At 49.0% G+C, this 17,819-nt stretch overlaps 2 protein-coding genes and 1 non-coding gene across 10 annotated transcripts in view; all 3 read left to right on the plus strand.

Moving 5' to 3' along the window:
* The first annotated feature begins 897 nt into the window (after window positions 1-897).
* LOC121134095 lies at window positions 898-1,031 on the plus strand. The gene has a single exon (XR_005871122.1). It is a non-coding gene; the product is annotated as a small nucleolar RNA SNORA42/SNORA80 family (small nucleolar RNA).
* A 204-nt stretch (window positions 1,032-1,235) lies between these two features.
* Window positions 1,236-4,378, plus strand: Rpl6 (ribosomal protein L6). Its single transcript, XM_040731335.1, has 6 exons — window positions 1,236-1,475; window positions 1,559-1,657; window positions 2,368-2,511; window positions 3,109-3,157; window positions 3,834-4,018; window positions 4,191-4,378. Exons 1-6 carry the CDS (start codon window positions 1,236-1,238, stop codon window positions 4,341-4,343), a joined length of 870 nt encoding a protein of 289 aa, XP_040587269.1. The 3' UTR covers window positions 4,344-4,378.
* Window positions 4,379-17,099: 12,721 nt separating this feature from the next.
* Window positions 17,100-17,819, plus strand: part of Hectd4 (HECT domain E3 ubiquitin protein ligase 4) — a 155,786-nt gene continuing 155,066 nt past the window's right edge. For 6 of the 8 annotated variants that reach the window (XM_040731259.1, XM_040731263.1, XM_040731264.1 and 3 more), the window contains exon 1: window positions 17,101-17,351. In XM_040731259.1, coding sequence (XP_040587193.1) covers window positions 17,169-17,351 — 183 coding nt within the window. In that variant the 5' untranslated portion in view covers window positions 17,101-17,168. Of the gene's footprint in view, window positions 17,352-17,819 lie in introns of all 8 variants that reach the window. The other 2 variants (XM_040731260.1, XM_040731261.1) reach the window with 1 other exon arrangement.

Genomic DNA, 17,819 nt, shown 5'->3' on the forward strand with positions numbered 1-17,819 from the left:
ACTTTACAGGACCGAGGATCAAACTCTGATCACAACTTTGGCGGAAAGCGCCTTTACTCGCTGAGCCATCTTTTTTTTTTTTTTTTTTTTTTGGTTTTTCGAGATAGGGGTTCTCTGTATTGTTTTGGAGGCTATCGGTCCAGCCCGGCCTCGAACTCACAGAGATCCGCCTGCCTCTGCCTCCCGAGTGCTGGGATTAAAGGCGTGCGCCACCACCGCCCGGCTCGCTGAGCCATCTTAAGCCATCTCATCCACCCTGACCGCTTAAGGAAAATCGAATCGGTATGTAGCCAGGACATGTTGTAGCGGCCAGGGCATAAGAAAAACTACATTTCCCATGATGTCCCACACAGGAAGGAAGTGTTCTTGGACACCTCCCGTCATTGCTTATAGACCGGAAGCCGGGAGCTTAGTTCTCTTTCCCATCTTGCAAGGTAGGAATGGCGGGCGTCTGTGTGAGAGCTGCTTTCAGGACCCCAATCCTCGTCCATCCGAAAGCGGGGGACGTCCGAGGGCTCTCAACCATGGCTTACTATAGCCGCGGTCACTCGCCAGGTCTCTCGGGAACTTCATTTCTGTCGGCGTGGGTTGGAGGAGGGCGAAGAGCGAGCACAGCGCCCGAGACGACCGCCGGGCCCTGTCGGCCGCCGTAGCCTCGGGAGTCTTAGAGGGCCTGTGCGTCCCCGAAGCCGGGGTCCAGGTTCCAGAACTTTGCAGAGCTCGCCTCGGCCACGTTGGGTTTTGCGACTGAAGTCTCGTTTAGTGCTTCCCCGGCTCCCCTGGAAGTCGCCCGGAGAGTGCCGCTTGTTGCTGCCTTCTCGGCAAAGTTGGGGACGTAGTGTCTTCGGGACCCGAGGGCGACCCCAGGGAAAGTGATCTTAAAAGCTAGGAGCTGGAGCATGGGTTAGGATTTATGGCAGGCCCGTTGCCCTGGGCCTGTCATAGTGTCCCGTGCTAGAGCAACCCGCGGCCCCGAACCATTGCCTGGCCTCTGCCCGTAGGCCACTGGCACTGAAGTGGGTCGCACAATAAAACGGAAAACAGGCTTGAAGAAAGGGCTACCTTGCTGTGTAGACTCTATCAGGTTACCTTAGATTTTCTTGTTGATGTTCCTGGACATTTACATGTGTGTCCTTTCGGGAGGAAGATGTGTTGCATGCGGTCTGTTTGGCTTGTTACAGACGGTTGATGAAATATCTTTTTATTATTATAATTATTGTTTCTGGCATCACTAGATGGCGGGTGAAAAGGCAGAGAAGCCTGACACAAAAGAGAAAAAACCAGCAGCCAAGAAGGATGGCGGTGATGCCGCTGCAGCCAAGAAAGGTGACCCTAAAGTTAAGAAGCTCAAGAAGGGGAAGCCCCATTGCAGCCGGAACCCTGTCCTGGTTAGAGGGATTGGCAGGTACTCCCGATCTGCTATGTACTCCAGGAAGGCCCTGTACAAAAGGAAATATTCAGCCGCAAAAACCAAGGTAAGAAAGGAGGGGAAACAACCCCACCATTTCGCCTTAGCCCTGGTGGTCTGCCGCACTCCCTGATGGGATTGTCTTTGTAGGTTGAAAAGAAGAAAAAGGAGAAGGTCCTTGCTACTGTCACTAAACCGGTTGGTGGTGACAAGAATGGCGGAACCCGGGTGGTTAAGCTTCGGAAAATGGTAAGATCTGGAGGTATGGGGTGAATTAAAATTTGGATGATGGTTGGAGATGTTTTTTTCTTTTTTTTTTGTCAGATTGCTGAAAGAGGCATGGTTGTAGACTTGTTAGGTTTGCTTGTTAGTTTGTGTTGCTTTTCTCAGGCTTGTCTGAAAGATTTCCCTCTGCCTGGGCTGACAGGAAATTTCCTGCCTTCCCCCATGTCTGGCCGAGACATTCAGAAGAAGTTCATTGGAAAGCTTAAACAGGGCTGGCCGGGCGGTGGTGGTGCACGCCTTTAATTCCAGGACTCGGGAGGCAGAGGCAGGTGGATCTCTGTGAGTTCGAGGCCAGCCTGGACTACAAGAGAGTTCCAGGACAGCCTCCAAAGCCACAGAGAAACCCTGGCTCCAAAAAAAGCAAAAAAATATATATATAATTTAAATGAATCTTAAGCCATCACTTAAGCCTTTAATCCCATCACTCAGGAGGGGCAGAGGCAGATGGATCTCTTGAGTTCAAGGCCAGCTTGGTCTCCGGAGTGAGTTCCAGGACAGACCTGGTCTACAGAGAAACACTCTTAAGACTAAACAGAAACATGGTTGGCTGAGAGGGGCTCTCCCAGGTTTAGAAGTTACTTTCCATGTTTCTGGAGTTTATAAGGCTGTGTCTCTGAACTTAAACCTGCTGATCTGAACAGCTGTCTTAAGTGTGGTGTGTGCACTCTCTCTAGCCCAGGTATTACCCTACTGAAGATGTTCCTCGGAAGCTGCTGAGCCATGGCAAAAAGCCCTTCAGTCAGCATGTAAGAAAGCTGCGTGCCAGCATCACTCCAGGGACTGTCCTGATCATCCTCACCGGGCGCCACAGGGGCAAGGTGAGCAGTGTCCCACAGGGGCTAGATCACAATAGACATGCTTTCTTTGGTGTATGTGTTTGTGAATTGGTTTAGAAATTTTGACCTGCTGTTGTGAATTGGGTGTGATTTACCTCCTTAACAGACTAGCTGGACTGTGTATGTACCGAGGTTCGAAATTGCCTTTTGGTTCTTGGCTTTTGTTTCCCCCCCCAATTTTGCCAAGGCTAAGCTATGACTCACACCTGCCTGTAGATTGGCAGTTCTCAATCTGTCTTGACCCCTTTGTGGTCAACTAAGACCATCTGCATGTCAGATATTTAACAATTCATAACAGCAAAGTCACAGTTAAGCAACAATAAAGCCTGGAGGTGATGGCACATGCCTTTAGTCCCAGGACAGCCTCCAAAGCCAGAGAGAAACCCTGTCTCAAAAAAAAAGCAACAATAATTTATGTTGGGGGTTCACCACAACATGAAGAAATGTATTAAAGGGTTGCAGCATTAGGAAGGTTGAGAAGAACTAGTGTCTTAGACTTTTTCCTCACGAGCTTTGTGCTTTGGTTAATTCAGAAGTTGGGACTCAATTGCTAAATATCATTTTCTGTTTGGCTTCCAGAGGGTGGTTTTCCTGAAGCAGCTAGACAGCGGCTTGCTACTTGTGACAGGTAAGGAAATCCTTAGTGTTTTGTCTTCACCAGAATAGCCTTGTGCTCATCTTTCTACTTCCTGGGTGTTGAGATTGCAGGTGCCAGTCACTCACTGTTCCCTGGCTTGAGACAAGGTTTGCCATGTAGCTCCAGGTAGCCTCACACTTAAAGCACTGCCCCTGCCTCAGGTTTCCTGATTTGACGTTGAGACACACACCTTATGTTTTTGTGGCAGGGGTACACACAGCCCGTAGTGAGGGGACGACAACTCAGGCTTTTCTGCATGAGTAAATTTCAGCCTGTGTAAAACATGGCCCTATTTCTCACCTGGGTCCCTTGAAAATGTAGGGTGAGAGAAGAGAAGCCCTGAATGGCCAGTTTTTGGAGCAGATGGCATTTTCTAATTAGGCAGTTGTGTATCCTCTGTGGGTGCTGGGAGGTTCTTCTGCAACGGTGGTCATCATTTAATCATTTAACCACTGAACCATCAGCCAAACAGAACTCTCTGCCTTCATGTTCTGATTAGCCGTTGTATGAAACAGGGTCTCATGTAGACCAGTCTGCTCTCAAACTCAATAGAGATCTGCCTTCCTTTCCTGAAATTGAGCCATGTGCCACCATGTGAAGACCAAATCTTAATTGTTCGGTGTTAATTCTTTTTTTCAAGCTTTAATTTATTTAAATTTTCCTTCAGGACCTCTTGCCCTCAACAGAGTTCCTCTGCGGAGAGCACACCAGAAATTTGTCATTGCCACCTCTACAAAAGTTGATATCAGCAAGGTTAAAATCCCCAAACACCTGACTGATGCTTACTTCAAGAAGAAGCAGCTGCGTAAGCCCCGGCACCAGGAGGGCGAGATCTTCGACACAGAGAAGGAGGTGAGGACTTGAGATTGTTCTGGGTGGCAAGTGTGATCTGTGATTTCAGTTGTCCTTGATCTGTCTACTCTTGGAGTAGACAAGACCCGGGAGAGGGTTATGACTTGCTTTCAGTCCCTGAGGACTATTTCTAGGGAATGTTGGTTCTAAATGTTTCCTTCTCTTTGTTTAGAAATATGAGATTACAGAGCAGCGCAAGGCAGATCAGAAAACCGTGGATTCGCAGCTTTTGCCAAAGATCAAAGCTGTTCCTCAGCTCCAGGGCTACCTGAGGTCTCAGTTCTCTCTGACAAATGGGATGTATCCTCACAAACTGGTTTTCTAAATTGCTATCAACCTAATTAAACAGCTTCATATGTTTCTTTGTGTCTGTGTGTGTTCTCATGTTGGATCTTCCGGTATCTTCCTCTGGCCACTTCAGTAAGAGGCTGGCTCTCCTGCTTGTCCTGAAACCTATAAGTTAGGCTAGCTATCCAGTGAACCCTAGGATCCTGCTGTCTCTACCCATCTCCCCAGCTGGTGATTATTGGTACATACACAGCCACAGCTAGCTTTAACTGTAATTTTATCTTTTAAAGAGTGGGATTGCCAGACATTGGTGGCACACGCCTTTAATCCCAGCACTCGGGAGGCAGAGGCAGGCGGATCTCTGTGAGTTCGAGGCCAGCCTGGTCTATAGAGCGAATTCCAGGACAGCCTCAAACAATACAGAGAAACTGTCTCAAAAAAAAAAAAGTGGGATTGCCGGCAAGTGGTGTGTGCTGTGGGCCTTTCCTCATAGCTTTGGACCAGCGTTCTTTGCTAAGGATTTAGTAATGGAATCAGCCAGGTGGTTAATCCCAAGGAGGCAGGAAAAAAGTGGAGTTGGCCTGGCTGAACACATCAAAGCTAAATTATGTGGAGAGAAATGACAAGGGTCCTCTAAAGTTACAAACGCATTTCTGCTTAGCTATGAGCTCATCTTCCAGTCATGATTGTGGATTGAGCCTTAGTACACAGTGCCTTCATCTCTGCCCCAGGTCTTAACAGAAGACAAGCGTGCTTTGTATGTTATTACATAGTGTTGGCTATTTGAGACAGGGTTTCTCTGGCTTTGGAGGGTGTTGAACTCCCTCTTGTAGACCAGGCTGGTCTCATCTCAGATCCGCCTGCTTCTGTCTCTCGAGTGCTGGGATTAAAGGCATGCGGCCAACAACGCCTGGCTCTTGGTAATCTCTTAAGTGTTTGGTCTGCATGAATGTATGTACCACGTGCACTCCTGGTGTCCAGAAATTAAAAGGCATTGGATCCCCCAGAACTAGAATTTAGGGATAGTAGTAAACCAATATGGACACTCTCAAGAATATAAGTGCTCTTGACCAGAGTGTGTCTCCACCTCCAGAATTACAACAGACTAGGTGGGTGGTAGTGATGTACCCCTTTAATCCCAGCACTCTTGGCCAAGGATTTATTAGTGGTTAATCCCAAGGAGGCAGAGGCAGGTGGATCTCTTGAGTTCCAGGCCAGGCTGTACCGACAGCCTCCCAAAACAATAGAGAAACCCTGTCTCATAAAAGCCAAAAAAAAAAAAAGGTTTTCATTATGTGTGGTGGTAGCCTTTATTCCCAGTGCTCAGGAGGCAAAGGCAGGCAGATCTTTGAGTTCCAGGACAGGCTCCAAAGCTACACAGATTAACCCTGTCTTGAAAAACCAAAAAAAGTTTTCATTTGTCTTGACACGTGTGCCTGGAGATTCACCCAGCTCTCAGGTATGTCACTGGAGGAGAGGGTTCATCAGTGCTCAGATAACTCATGGGGAGAGACGGTTATTAATAAAGTGCTCAGTGGGGAAGAGTGCTTGCTCTGCAAACCTGAGTTCCATGTTCCCAGCATCTACATAAAGTACACATAGGGGCAGGTACCTGTGGCCTCAGGAATACGGGGTAGAGACAAGGGGATCCTGAGAGGTCATTGGCCAGCCAGCCTAGGCAAAATAGAGAGCTTCCAGTTCAATGAGACCCTGTCTCAAGGGAATAAGTGGAGAAAACACCTGATGTTCTGCTCTAGCTTCATGTGAGCAAATAGCTGTGCATCATTGCATTCACATGTGTTTCGTCTTCAAAAATACATTTATACACACATTCATAGACACATGTACATGTGTACTCATGGAGACATACACATGTATGTATAAAGACTCGTACAGGCACACACACAAACTAGCTGGGCGTTGGTGGCCCCTTGCCTTTAATCCCAGCACTCGGGAGGCAGAGGCAGGCGGATCTCTGTGAGTTCAAGACCAGCCTGGTCTACAGAGCAAGTTCCAGGACAGCCTCCAAAACAGTACAGAGAAACCCTGTCTTGAAAAACAACAACAACAACAACAAAAAAAAAAATAGGTTCAACAGTCCAGGTGCTTGATCTCAAGGCAGCAGGGCCCCACACCACATGCTGGGGTGTGTGGCAGGACATGTGGGAGCCTGCTGACCATTGCCTGGGAGACTTCTGAGCTTTCCCGCTGAAGGTGCCAGTCAGTTCACTACGTTTGCCATAGCTGAGCCCATGACTGCCTGCAGCTGTGGACGCCATCTGAGCCATAAGGCCCAGCTGACCCAAAGCAGTGGGAGCTGGGGCTGAGGTCAAGGATGGTGAGTGTGCAGCGGGGTGTGTGGGGCAGCTGACCAGCTGGTACCTGCCCTTTGACTTCTCGGCAGGACAGCCATTGTGGGACCTGGAAGAGAGCAGGGTAAGAAGAACTGAACAGGGGCTGGGGAGATGGCTCAGAGGTTAAGAGCAGTGACTGCTCTTCCAGAGGTCCTGAGTTCAATTCCCAGCAACCACATGGTGGCTCACAACCATCTATAATTCAATCTGGTGTCCTCTTCTGGCATGTAAACAGAACACTGTATATGTAATAAATCTTAAAAAAAAAAAAAAAAGAACTGAACAGCCAGGTGGTGCCAGGAGGCAGAGACAGGTGGATCTCTTGAGTTTTAGGCCAACCTGGTCTACACAAGTTCCAGGACAGCCAAGGGCTACACAGAGAAACTGTGTCTCCGAAAACCCGGAGCGGGAGGGGAGCACTACCTGGGCCTGGTGTGGGCTTCTAGAGACACGCCTCCTCCAACAAGGCACACCTCAGCGTTCTAACCAAGTGGTCCCACCAGACGGGAACCAAGAATTCAAATATGCTCCTAGGGGACCATTCGAACTACCCCAAGAACCATGTTTCTTTTTTTTTTTTTTCTCGAGACAGGGTTTCTCTGTATTGTTTTGGAGGCTGTCCTGGAACTAGCTCTGTAGACCAGGCTGGCCTCGAACTCACAGAGATCCGCCTGCCTCTGCCTCCCGAGTGCTGGGATTAAAGGCATGCGCCACCAACGCCCGGTTTAAGAACCATGTTTCTAATCTAGCAGAGACTCAACCAGAGCTTCGGTAAGGTACAGATGAAGTTGAACAGCCTGTGAACTACAGGGGATTGTGGGAAGTGACACTATAGCTGAGACTGAACGTGACCCTGGGGATTTTGTGGGGGCTCTAAGGGAACCAGGCAGGTGCACTACAGATTTAAAGGCAGATTACCAATGCTGTCTGTTGTGAATGGTCACTCACTGTGTGCAGAGTCTACGTTATAAGAGATACTGGGGAAACCAGGAAACTACTCGAGGTCGAAGGTACCATTCTTGACCATAGGGTTACACAGAGAAACCCTGTCTTGAAAAACCAAACCAAAATAACCGGCACCTTCAGTGGGCAACTGACCATGAAAGGACTGGTGTCAGCTCAGGACACCCCAAATCAGGTCCTCAGCACAAAGGAGACTTCTATGTCCCAGAGGGACAAAGGGCAGGGAGTAAGAGACAAAGACTGGAGACAGAGGACCAGGGAGAAGGGGAAGGGAACAAGGGTGAGGGGAAGGTGTATTTGTCCCAGGAGAGGTGGGACACAGGACCGCCTCTGGATAAAGAGGAGACAGATGTGACACATGGCCCATGGTAGTTTATAAACGCAAAAAGGAACCCCGTGTTAGGATGAGCTGTTTTGTTTTAACTGGGCATGTTAATTAGGGCAGTCAGAAGGGACTTCTGCTTGCTGGTCTTCCGTACTTGGATAGCTGGACCTTGGTAGTCAGTCTCAGGAGGAGGAAGTGGCCAAATAAGGGAACAGACCTTGGTGGCAGCTTTAGGAATGTAATCTAACAGTTTAGCAAGGCAGAGGGGAGCGGGGAGAAGGGCAAGGCCTGCCAGAGTTGTTTGCCATGCTTGGGCTGGCTAGAGTCCCTTTAGAACATGCGTGTATCACTGGATAAAGGCAAATCTGTACAATGGAGTACTTACTCAGCCCTATGGGGGGAATTGAGTCATCTCCCAGTATACAGCCGAATCAGGAGAATATGATGTCAAGTGCTGACAAATACTGCGTGATCCCACTCAGATGTGTGTAAAGAGAAGCTTTTCCTTGCTAGCTGCTTTGGTTTATCACCTGCCAGTCGCCTGGGCTCTGCCGAGTATCAGTCCCAAATAAACACACAGGAGGCTATATTAATTATGAAGCTGTTGGCCTTGCTTGTTTCTAACTGGCTAGCTCTGACTTAAGTAATTACCCCATAATTGTTAATCTAAGTATGTCTCTTACAGGAGAATAGTTCCAGGCTTCCTACCCCCATGGCGTTACATGTTGACTCTCTTGTGTTTCTCCTTCCCAGAATCCTCCTGGACTCCTAGCCCCACCTATCTAGATTCCTATTGGCCAGCAGTAATTTATTGACATATACACAGGACTTCCCCAACAGATGTGGAATCCGGTGAAGGTGAAGTCATGGAAGCAAAGCTGACTACAGTCACCTGAGGCTGGCCAGAGGCCAGGAGGGAAGGAATAGAGATTCATTACCACACAGGCACAAATTTCCAGATGGAAGAAATAGAAAATCTGGTCAGTCTGATGGTCATCATGCCCAACTAAACTGTTTTTCTTTCTTCATTATTTTCAATTTGTCTTTATAGTAATTGAAGCATTTCATTTATTTTACATCTGGACCGCTGCTATCCCTCACACCTCCTTCCATTCTCTCCCTCCGCCTTTAATTTTGTCGTTTGTGTTTGTTTGTTTTTTCCAGACAAGGTTTCTCTGTAGTTTTGGAGCCTGTCCTGTAGACCAGGCTGGCTTCCAACTCACAGAGATACGCCTGCCTCTGCCTCCTCAGTACTGGGATTAAAGGCGTGCGCCACCACTACCGGGCTAATTTTGTCATTTGACATAGGGTCTCACTATGTAGCCCTGACTAGTTTGGAACTCAATCTGTCGAACAGGCTATCCTTGAACCTGCATCTGCCTGGGGAGTGGGGTAGGACTAAAGGTGTGTGCCACCATATCTGGCTCCTTTTTAACAGTGTCTCATGTAATCCAGGCTGACTTCAGATTCAGTACTAGCCTGAGCTGTAGGTCCTTTGGCCTCTTCATCTTGAGGGATGGGACTGCAGACCATGTGCTGCCGCACTCCTGGCATGTGGAGTGCTGAGTGTGACACTGGGGCTTTGTGCATGTTGTACAAGCCTTCTACCCATGGAGCTGCATCCTTAGCCCTAGTTTTAACTTACTATTATTTTCTTGTGCTAGTGGGGAATTCCTGGACTTGCACATGCTAGAAAGCTCTCTCTGTCACTCAGCTGGATCCTCAGTGCCCAGCTTGATGTGAATGTTAAATAATGATCTAAACAACAGCAACCAGGGGCTGGAGAGATGGCATTTGCTGCTTCCGCAGGGAATTCAGGTTCAACTCCCAGCACCCACATGGTGGCTGGCTCACAACCATCTGTAACCCTAGTTCCAGGAGATCCCACACCCTCTCCTTACCTCTGAGGGCACCAGGCATATACATGATGCATGGACATGCATGCAGGCAAAACATGTACACACATAAAATAAATAGATAAGTATTCTTAAAAATTAAAAAACAATACAAAGAGCCGGGTGTTGGTGGTGCACGCCTTTAATCCCAGCACTCGGGAGGCATAGGCAGGCAGATTTCTGGAGTTCGAGATCAGCCTGGTCTCTACAGACAGAGTTGAAGGACAGGCTCCAAAGCAATACAGAGAAACCCACCACCACCACCAAAAATAAAAGAGAGTACTGGCTGCTCTTTCAGAGGACCAGGGTTGAATTCCCAGAACCCACAAGGCTACTCTTAGTTGTCTGTAACTCCTGTCTAAGGGGATCAGACACTCCCTTCTGGCTTCCATGGGTACTGCATGCACGATGGTGAACAGACACACAGGCGGGACAAACATTCATAGACATACAAAAAGTAAAAAAGAAACATTAAGAGGGTTGAGGCGCCGGGCGTTGGTGGCGCACGCCTTTAATCCCAGCACTCGGGAGGCAGAGGCAGGCGGATCTCTGTGAGTTCGAGGCCAGCCTGGTCTACAGAGTGAGTTCCAGGACAGTCTCCAAAACAATACAGAGAAACCCTGTCTTGAAAAACCAAAAAAAAAAAAAAAAAGAGGGTTGAGGCAAGGAGTGTGTTGTAGGACAGACAAAACTACACCGGGGCATGGGGAAGCCACCCAGCACTGGCTTCAGTCTAAGGTTTTTGCACTGGAACGCGTATTTTTACAAATTTCCAAATTGGAGTATGTGATATGCCTCCGAGGCCCACGAGGGGGCACTGGAGCACACCGCATCCTTCAGACGACAGAAAGCATCATGGCATTCAAAATCTTAGGGTTTTTAACAAAGGGGAGGCTGTTCCTTAGTTCCGCTAATTCGGTGTGGATCCAAGAAGATTATGTAGAATTTCTTCCATAGGATTCCCTTGCCTTTCTGCTTGCACACCCACCCAAGAGCAGAAAATAATGAGACCCTAAAATGAACCTGGCTTACTGGATCCCTTCAAAAAGAGATTGCTAGCAGAGGCGTGTGTGTTTCCTTTTGGGAAGCTGCGATTACTGAGATGGAAATAATCTCTGCTGTGTGTCCCTGTGTGTTTGACAGATGTGTTTATGCGCTTTTCCCTGTCTTTGTCAATTCCCTTATAAATGTGCCTGGCAGCAGCTTCTTCCAGAACTATGTTTAAGCTGCCCGTCAGCTTTTTAGAGACTGCTTATCTCCAATGCCATGCTTACATATCTGAGCACCCAATACGGATTATGGACTCAGTTCAGACAATCAGCTGGAACAGAAATGTCAACGGAAGCAAGAGGCATTACAAAATCCCTAAGGGGCCCCAGCTTGAGCCAAGGCCAGCAAACATTACATCAGCAGCTGGGGCACACTAGATGCCCATCCACAAGCTCACTCCCTCTTGGAGAGATATGTCTGCCATTGGGGTGGGTGACTCATAGATGTTCTTCCTACTTGTACCATCTTCCTGTGCGCTCTTGACTACCCAGCCATCATGCCTCTTGCTCCTCCTTTCTCCGTCTTTTTTGTTTGTTTGTTTTGTTTTGCTTTATGAGACAGGGTTTCTCTGTATTCTTTTGGAGACTGCCTGTCCAGCCCAGCCTCGAACTCACAGAGATCCACCTGCCTCTGCCTCCCGAGTGCTGGGGTTAAAGGCGTGCGCCACCAACGCCCGGCTCCTTTCTCCATCTTGATTATATTTTCTCCAAAGAAAGGGTACAGAGGCCGGGCACTCGGGAGGCAGAGGCAGGTGGATCTCTGTGAGTTCGAGGCCAGCCTGGTTGGTCTACACAGTGAGTTCCAGGACAGCCTCCAAAGCCACAGAGAAACCCTGTCTCGAAAAACCAAAAAAAAAAAAAAAAAAAAAAAAAAAAAAAGAAAGGGTACAGAGGTTGATCCCAGCTGCATGTGTGGTGTGCAGCTGTAATCCCAGCACTCTGGAGGTGGAGGTAGAAGGATCAAGAAGTTTAAGGTCATTTTGCCTACAGAGCAAGTTCAAGGGCTATAAGCTCCTACTAAGAAAGAGAGAAAGGGCTAGAGATGGCTCAGCAGATAAGAGCACTTGTTCTCACCAAGGACCAACCAAGTTTCAGTTCCCAGTGCGCATGTGTTGACTCACAACTGCCTTTCTAGGGAATCCAATGCCCTCTTCTGAACTCTGTGGTCACTAGGCACACATGTGGTGCATATAAATCATTTTGAAGTGACAGTCACTGGAGATCCACCATGGAGGGCCTCACCCTCCCTGGGGATCAGAGTTGAGGTTGGGTGGGGGTCTGGGGGACCTGGTGGTGAGGGCGAGGGAAGAGGAGAGGGAGAGGGAGCTGGGATTGACATGTGAAACAAGCTTGTTTCTAACTTAAATTTAAAAAATTTAAAAAGAGGAAGAAGGGACAATTTCAAAAAAAAAAAAAAGGTCACAAATTATGCATTGGGGCTGGGGATGTAGCTCAATTGCCTAGAGTTCTTACAACATTGATGTCACCAGGCTTGCATGTGGTACACAGATGCATGGGGACTAAACACTCATACATATAAATAAAATAGATGCTTTTTTCTTCAGACAGGGTTTCTCTATGTAATAGCCCTGGTTTTCCTGGAACTCACTCTGTAGACCAGGCTGGCCTTGAACTTGCATTGATCCACTTGCTTCTGTCTTCTCAGTGTTGAGACTAAATGAGTGCATCACCACCCTAGGTAAATTTTTTAATGTAAAAAAGTTTATATGGGGTCCTCTGCCCCCTTCCCCTGTGTTGTGCCCCCCCATGACTGAATAGGGATCTTTTCCCTGTAGTTTTGAGTTTAAATTCTTTTGAGCAGGGATTTTTTTTGTTTGTTTGTTTGGTTTGTTTTTCAAGACAGGGTTTTTCTGTGTAGCTTTTAGCAGGGGTTTTTGTCTTGCACCAGACTACAGGAAAATGATCCATTCTAAAAATTTCCACTAAATGACCTTGTTTCTAGGGAGGGGAATCTATAAATATTAATTCTTGAGCCACCTCATCAAGGTGATGAATTACTGCTGCTAAAATACTAAATAATATTCATTATTCAGTCTAAAGGACTTTAAGGCCTGAGTGTGGACTGTTTTCACTAATTTCATGGAGTCAATAGTTTCTGAGCCTCTTCTTGCCTGATCTTAAAACACAAATTTGGGCCGGGTGTTGGTGGTGCACTCCTTTAATCCCAGCACTCGGCAGGCAGGGGGAGGCGGATCTCTGTGAGTTCGAGGCCAGTCTGGTCTACAAAGTGAGTTCCAGGACAGCCTCCAAAGCCACAGAGAAACCCTGTCTCGAAAAACCAAAAAAAAAAAAAAAAAAAAAAAAAAACCACACAAATTTGGAGAGAAAAATCTCTGAACCAGCTTAGCTGGGCACCGAGGGTTTAAAACCTGGCATTTCACCTTTTTAGAAGATGTGCGTGGGGGGCTGGAGAGATGGCTCAGAGGTTAAGAGCACTGACTGCTCTTCCAGGGGTCCTGAGTTCAATTCCCAGTAACCACATGGTGGCTCACAACCATCTGTAATAAAGATCTGGTGCCTCTTCTGGTGTGCAGACATACATGGAGGCAGGATGTTGTATTCATAATAAATAAATAAATAAATCTTTAAAAAAAAAAAAAAAAAAAAAAAAAAAAGAAGATGTGCGTGAAAAGAATGAAGGTGTTTCCCCAAATAAGGAAGCTGGGGGTGTGGAGAAACAGGCAGGTCTGGGTTCACATCCAAGCCTTGATGTTGACTGGTTTTGTGACATTGAGGGGAGAACGAGACTGAAGCTTGCTTTCCCAGCTGAAGGTGAAACTATCTGAGCTATGACATGATACCTGGAAAGATCTGTTTAGAGATTAGAGAGGTTGCCTGGTGGTGGAGGTGCATGCCTTTAATCCCAGCACTTGGTCAGTCTGTTTAGAGATTAGAGAGGTCAGCCTGGTCTACAAAGCAAGTTCCAGGACAGTGAGGACTGTTACACAGAGAAACCTGTCTCGAAAAACCAAAAAAAAAAAAAAAAAAAAAAGATTAGAGAAGTCTCTGTGGCCAACTGGCTCTCTTGATTTCAGCCCTGTGGTAGGCAGGACTTCATGGTGATGCAAGATGGCGGCAGAGGAAGCCACGAACCTCACAGTGGCTATCACAGAGGGACGTGGGAGGAAGGATTTGGGGGGAAGGACTGTGGGGAAGCTTTGTGCTGCTACATCTCCCCACTAGGACCCACTCAATTGAAGACATCAATGGGTTAATCCCTTGATGAGGTCAGAGCTCTCCTGACCCAAACACCTCCTCAATCTCCACCTCCAAACACAGCTGCTTTAAGCCCCAGGCTTTCAACGGGGCCCTTAGGGGGATGCTTTAGATCCAAACTGTAATACAATATATTAACTGTCCCGGGAGACCGTGCAGGGATTTGAAGAAATAGTTATTGTGTGGCCATTGCAGACGCTGGATGCTGATGTCAGCTGTCTCCCTCTATTGTTCTTCAGCTTATTATTACTTTATTTATTCGAAATAAGGTCTCATGGTGTAGCTGGCCTGGAACCTACTGTGTAGACCAGGCTAGCCTCAAACTCAGAGATCGGCTTGCCTCTGCCTCTGCCCCCCAAGTACTAGGATTAAAGGTGTGTGCCACCATGCTGGGCATATGATTTTTTTTTTTTTTTGGTTTTTCGAGACAGTGTTTCTCTGTGGCTTTGGAGGCTGTCCTGGAACTCACTTTGTAGACCAGGCTGGCCTCGAACTCACAGAGATCCGCCTGCCTCTGCCTCCCGAGTGCTGGGATTAAAGGCATGCGCCACCAACGCCCGGCTCATATGATTATTTTCTAAATTATGTATATGTGGGGGGGTTGAGTATGTGTACATGAGGACGGGTGCCCATGGAGTTCTAGGTAGCAGTGGGTGAGCTGCCCAACATGGGTGCTGGGAACTGAATTCAGGTCCTCTATGAGAGCAGGAAGTGCTCCTAAGCATGGAGCCCTCTCGACAGCTCTGCATCTCTGAGACATGGTCTCTCAATGAATCTGGAGCTCATAATTTCCGCTAGACTGGCTGGCCAGTGAGCCTCCGGGTCCTCCTGTTTCCACCTGAGAGGAACACAGCTGTGTGTGCTAAGGGGCCATGCACAGCCATGCTCAGCTTTTACAAGGATGCTGGGGATGCAAACCCTGGTAAAGCAAGCACTTTGCCCACTGAGCCACCTCCTTGCTTTGTTTTCTGAGCCTGGTCTCACTATGTAGCTCAGGCTGGCCTCAAACTCACATCAACCCTTCTGTCTTTACCTCCTGGATGCTGAGCTGACAGGCGTAGTATGCTTGGCTCAGTATTGACTTTTGTTGCTGACTTGAGGCAGGGTCTCACACGGCCCAGGTTGATCTTGATCTTGCTATGTTGCTGAGGATGACCTTGAGCTCTGAGTCCTGGTGCCTGAGTCTGCGGAGTGCTAAGATTACCAGCATATTTTAAGACTGTCTTGGGGGGTGATGGAACCATGTGCACGCTAAGCATGCACCATATCACTGATACGCATGCCTGCTGCATTCCATCCGTCTCTCTCACTGTTTTCATGGCGTTGGCCTCTTCTGAGCTGTGCTGTTTTCTTGCTTTTTGTCTGTTTCCCCATCAGGGTGTGAGTTCCACAAGAGAAGACTTTCTTGTCCCTGTAAAATTCTACACTAAAACTGGGGAGTGGTGGTGCACACCTTTAATCCCAGCACTCGGGAGGCAGAGGCAGGTGGATCTCTGTTAGTTTGAGGCCAGCCTGGGTCTACTGAATTCCAGGACAGCCAGAAACACCGGGGGAAAAAAAAAAGGTGCATGTCAGTGTTGACAACAAAATCTGTAATTTTCACTTAAGGGAACACTATCAAAAAGCTAGGTACTAGAAGACAGGCATTGTTTTTGTTTACATTTTTTTTTGTTTTTTGTTTTTTTCGAGACAGGGTTTCTCTGTGGCTTTGGAGGCTGTCCTGGAACTCGCTTGGTAGTCCAGGCTGTTCTCGAACTCACAGAGATCTGCCTGCCTCTGCCTCCCGAGTGCTGGGATTTACATTTAAATTTTTTTTATTTTTATGTGTGTGAAAACTTGCCTGCAGTTATGCCTGTGTACCACATTATGTGCAGTAATCTTGGAGGCCAGAAGAGGATGTCAGATTCCTTTGGGACTTAAGTTCTGACCCCTTGGGACTGAAGTTATAAATGATTATGAGTTACTCTCCAAGTGCTGGGAATTGAACCCTGGTCTACTGGAAGACCAGTCTGTGTTCTTAAACCAGTCTCTAGTGTGAAAGCAAACATCGTTGATGGGTGCTTTATTTCCATCAGGTATCAATTGATTCTTTGTACTCTCCCTTTCAGTAAATACTAACTACCTACTGTGAGTTTTACCAAGTTCTCATGACTAAGTGTGAAATGCCTATTATATACTAGGCTTTATTATTATTATTTAATTACCTAATTATATTATTTATTTTTTTAGCTATAGGGACTGTGTAGCCCAGTCTGACCTGAAACGTGCTATGTAGACCAGGCTAGCCCGCAACTTGCAAGTGGTTCTCATGCTCGTGTCTCCCATGCACTGGGAGAACTGGTGTGATCACTAGACTTAATTATTTATTGTGCTGTTGATGGAACCAAGAACCTCAGCCGTGCTAGGCTAGCCCTCTGAGGCTGAACTACACTCAATGTTTCAAGAGAGGAGAGACTTCTGAACATTTCTCATTTAAATGATGAACGTATTGACCCTACACGATTCTCCCAAAATGAGGGCTCTGGCCTGAACAACAGGTGCACACCTGAGCAAGGAGGAGGGAAGGTGACCCGGGTCTTCTTCTTCCGGGTCCTCAGACTGCCGCAGATGGTGTGGGTAAAAGAGGGGCGCCAAGAAGTCACGCCTCGGAGCCTCTGCAGGTGGGTTTAGAGCCGGGCGGGGAGGTGGGCGGGACCAGACGGACGGGAGGGCGGGGCCTGTATTGTCCGGCCCGCGGGGCATGCCGGGAACCCCGCCCCCAAGATGGCGTCTTACTGACAGTTGGCTGCAGGAGCGGCAGAGGCGGATCCTGCTCGTCAGGGCGGCGGCGGCGGCAGTGGCGGCGGCGGCGGCGGCGGCGGCGGCGGGGCTGGGGTCTCCCGGGCCGGGGTTGGCGTGTGGAAGGGATGGCGGCGCGGAACGCCTAGGGCGGTGCCGCGCGGGCGAGGCGGACCAGGCGGGCGAGGCGGGCGCGGCGGGCGCGGCGAGCGGCCATGGGCTGCTGAGGCGGCGGCGTCTCCGCAGCGCCTTCCTTTAGCCATGGGTTCGTCGGCTGCCGCGGCGGCGGCGGCAGCGGCGGCGGCGGCGGCGGACTCGGCGCAGTGGCTCTCGGTGAAGGAGGAGACCATCTTCCTGCACGACGGGCTTATCCGGGTCACCGATCTGGCCGAGCTGCCCAGCGAGATCCTCGGCGCCCCGGAGGCCGCCGACACCGACCTGGAGGTGAGCGAGGCCCCCCGCAGGCCGCGGCAGGTGTGCGCGACTCTCGAGAGCATCTTCGGGCCGCGGCCTGGAGGAGCCCGGGCAGCCGCCGCCCCGCCGCTCCCCTCCCCCACGCGCCGGGAATCCCTTGGCGGGCGCGCCCAGGTGCCTGCGCTCCGGAGACCTTTTGTATTTTGAACGGCTGCACACGCTCGGCTGCTTTCCAGCCCCAGCCCTGTGTTGAATTTGTGGGCGCGTGAGTGCTCGCGTCGTGTGTTGGGGAGACCAAGTGACAGCTGCCAGGCTTCCTCCCCCCATCAGCAGTCCTGCAACCTGTCTGTGCCAGTGCCTCAGATTGACACCCGGGCCTTTGTCAGGGAAGCCGGCGGTGTGGACAGCGAGAAAGGGATGCTACACCGCGGCCTGGGAAGGGTCAAGGGCGGGTGTGAGAGTGTGTGAGCGTGTGTGTTGTGTTGTGTTGTGCGCGCG

Source organism: Mesocricetus auratus, unplaced genomic scaffold (assembly GCF_017639785.1).
Source record: "Mesocricetus auratus isolate SY011 unplaced genomic scaffold, BCM_Maur_2.0 Super-Scaffold_100025, whole genome shotgun sequence".
Classification (NCBI taxonomy): Eukaryota; Metazoa; Chordata; class Mammalia; order Rodentia; family Cricetidae; genus Mesocricetus; species Mesocricetus auratus.

Excerpts from the sequence above, each read along its gene's own strand:
- Rpl6 (XM_040731335.1), top strand. The coding sequence starts at position 1,236 with ATGGCGGGTGAAAAGGCAGAGAAGCCTGACACAAAAGAGAAAAAACCA. Across the intron at positions 1,476-1,558 it reads ATTCAGCCGCAAAAACCAAG|GTTGAAAAGAAGAAAAAGGA; the intron begins GTAAGAAAGGAG and ends TTGTCTTTGTAG. Across the intron at positions 4,019-4,190 it reads TCTTCGACACAGAGAAGGAG|AAATATGAGATTACAGAGCA; the intron begins GTGAGGACTTGA and ends CTCTTTGTTTAG.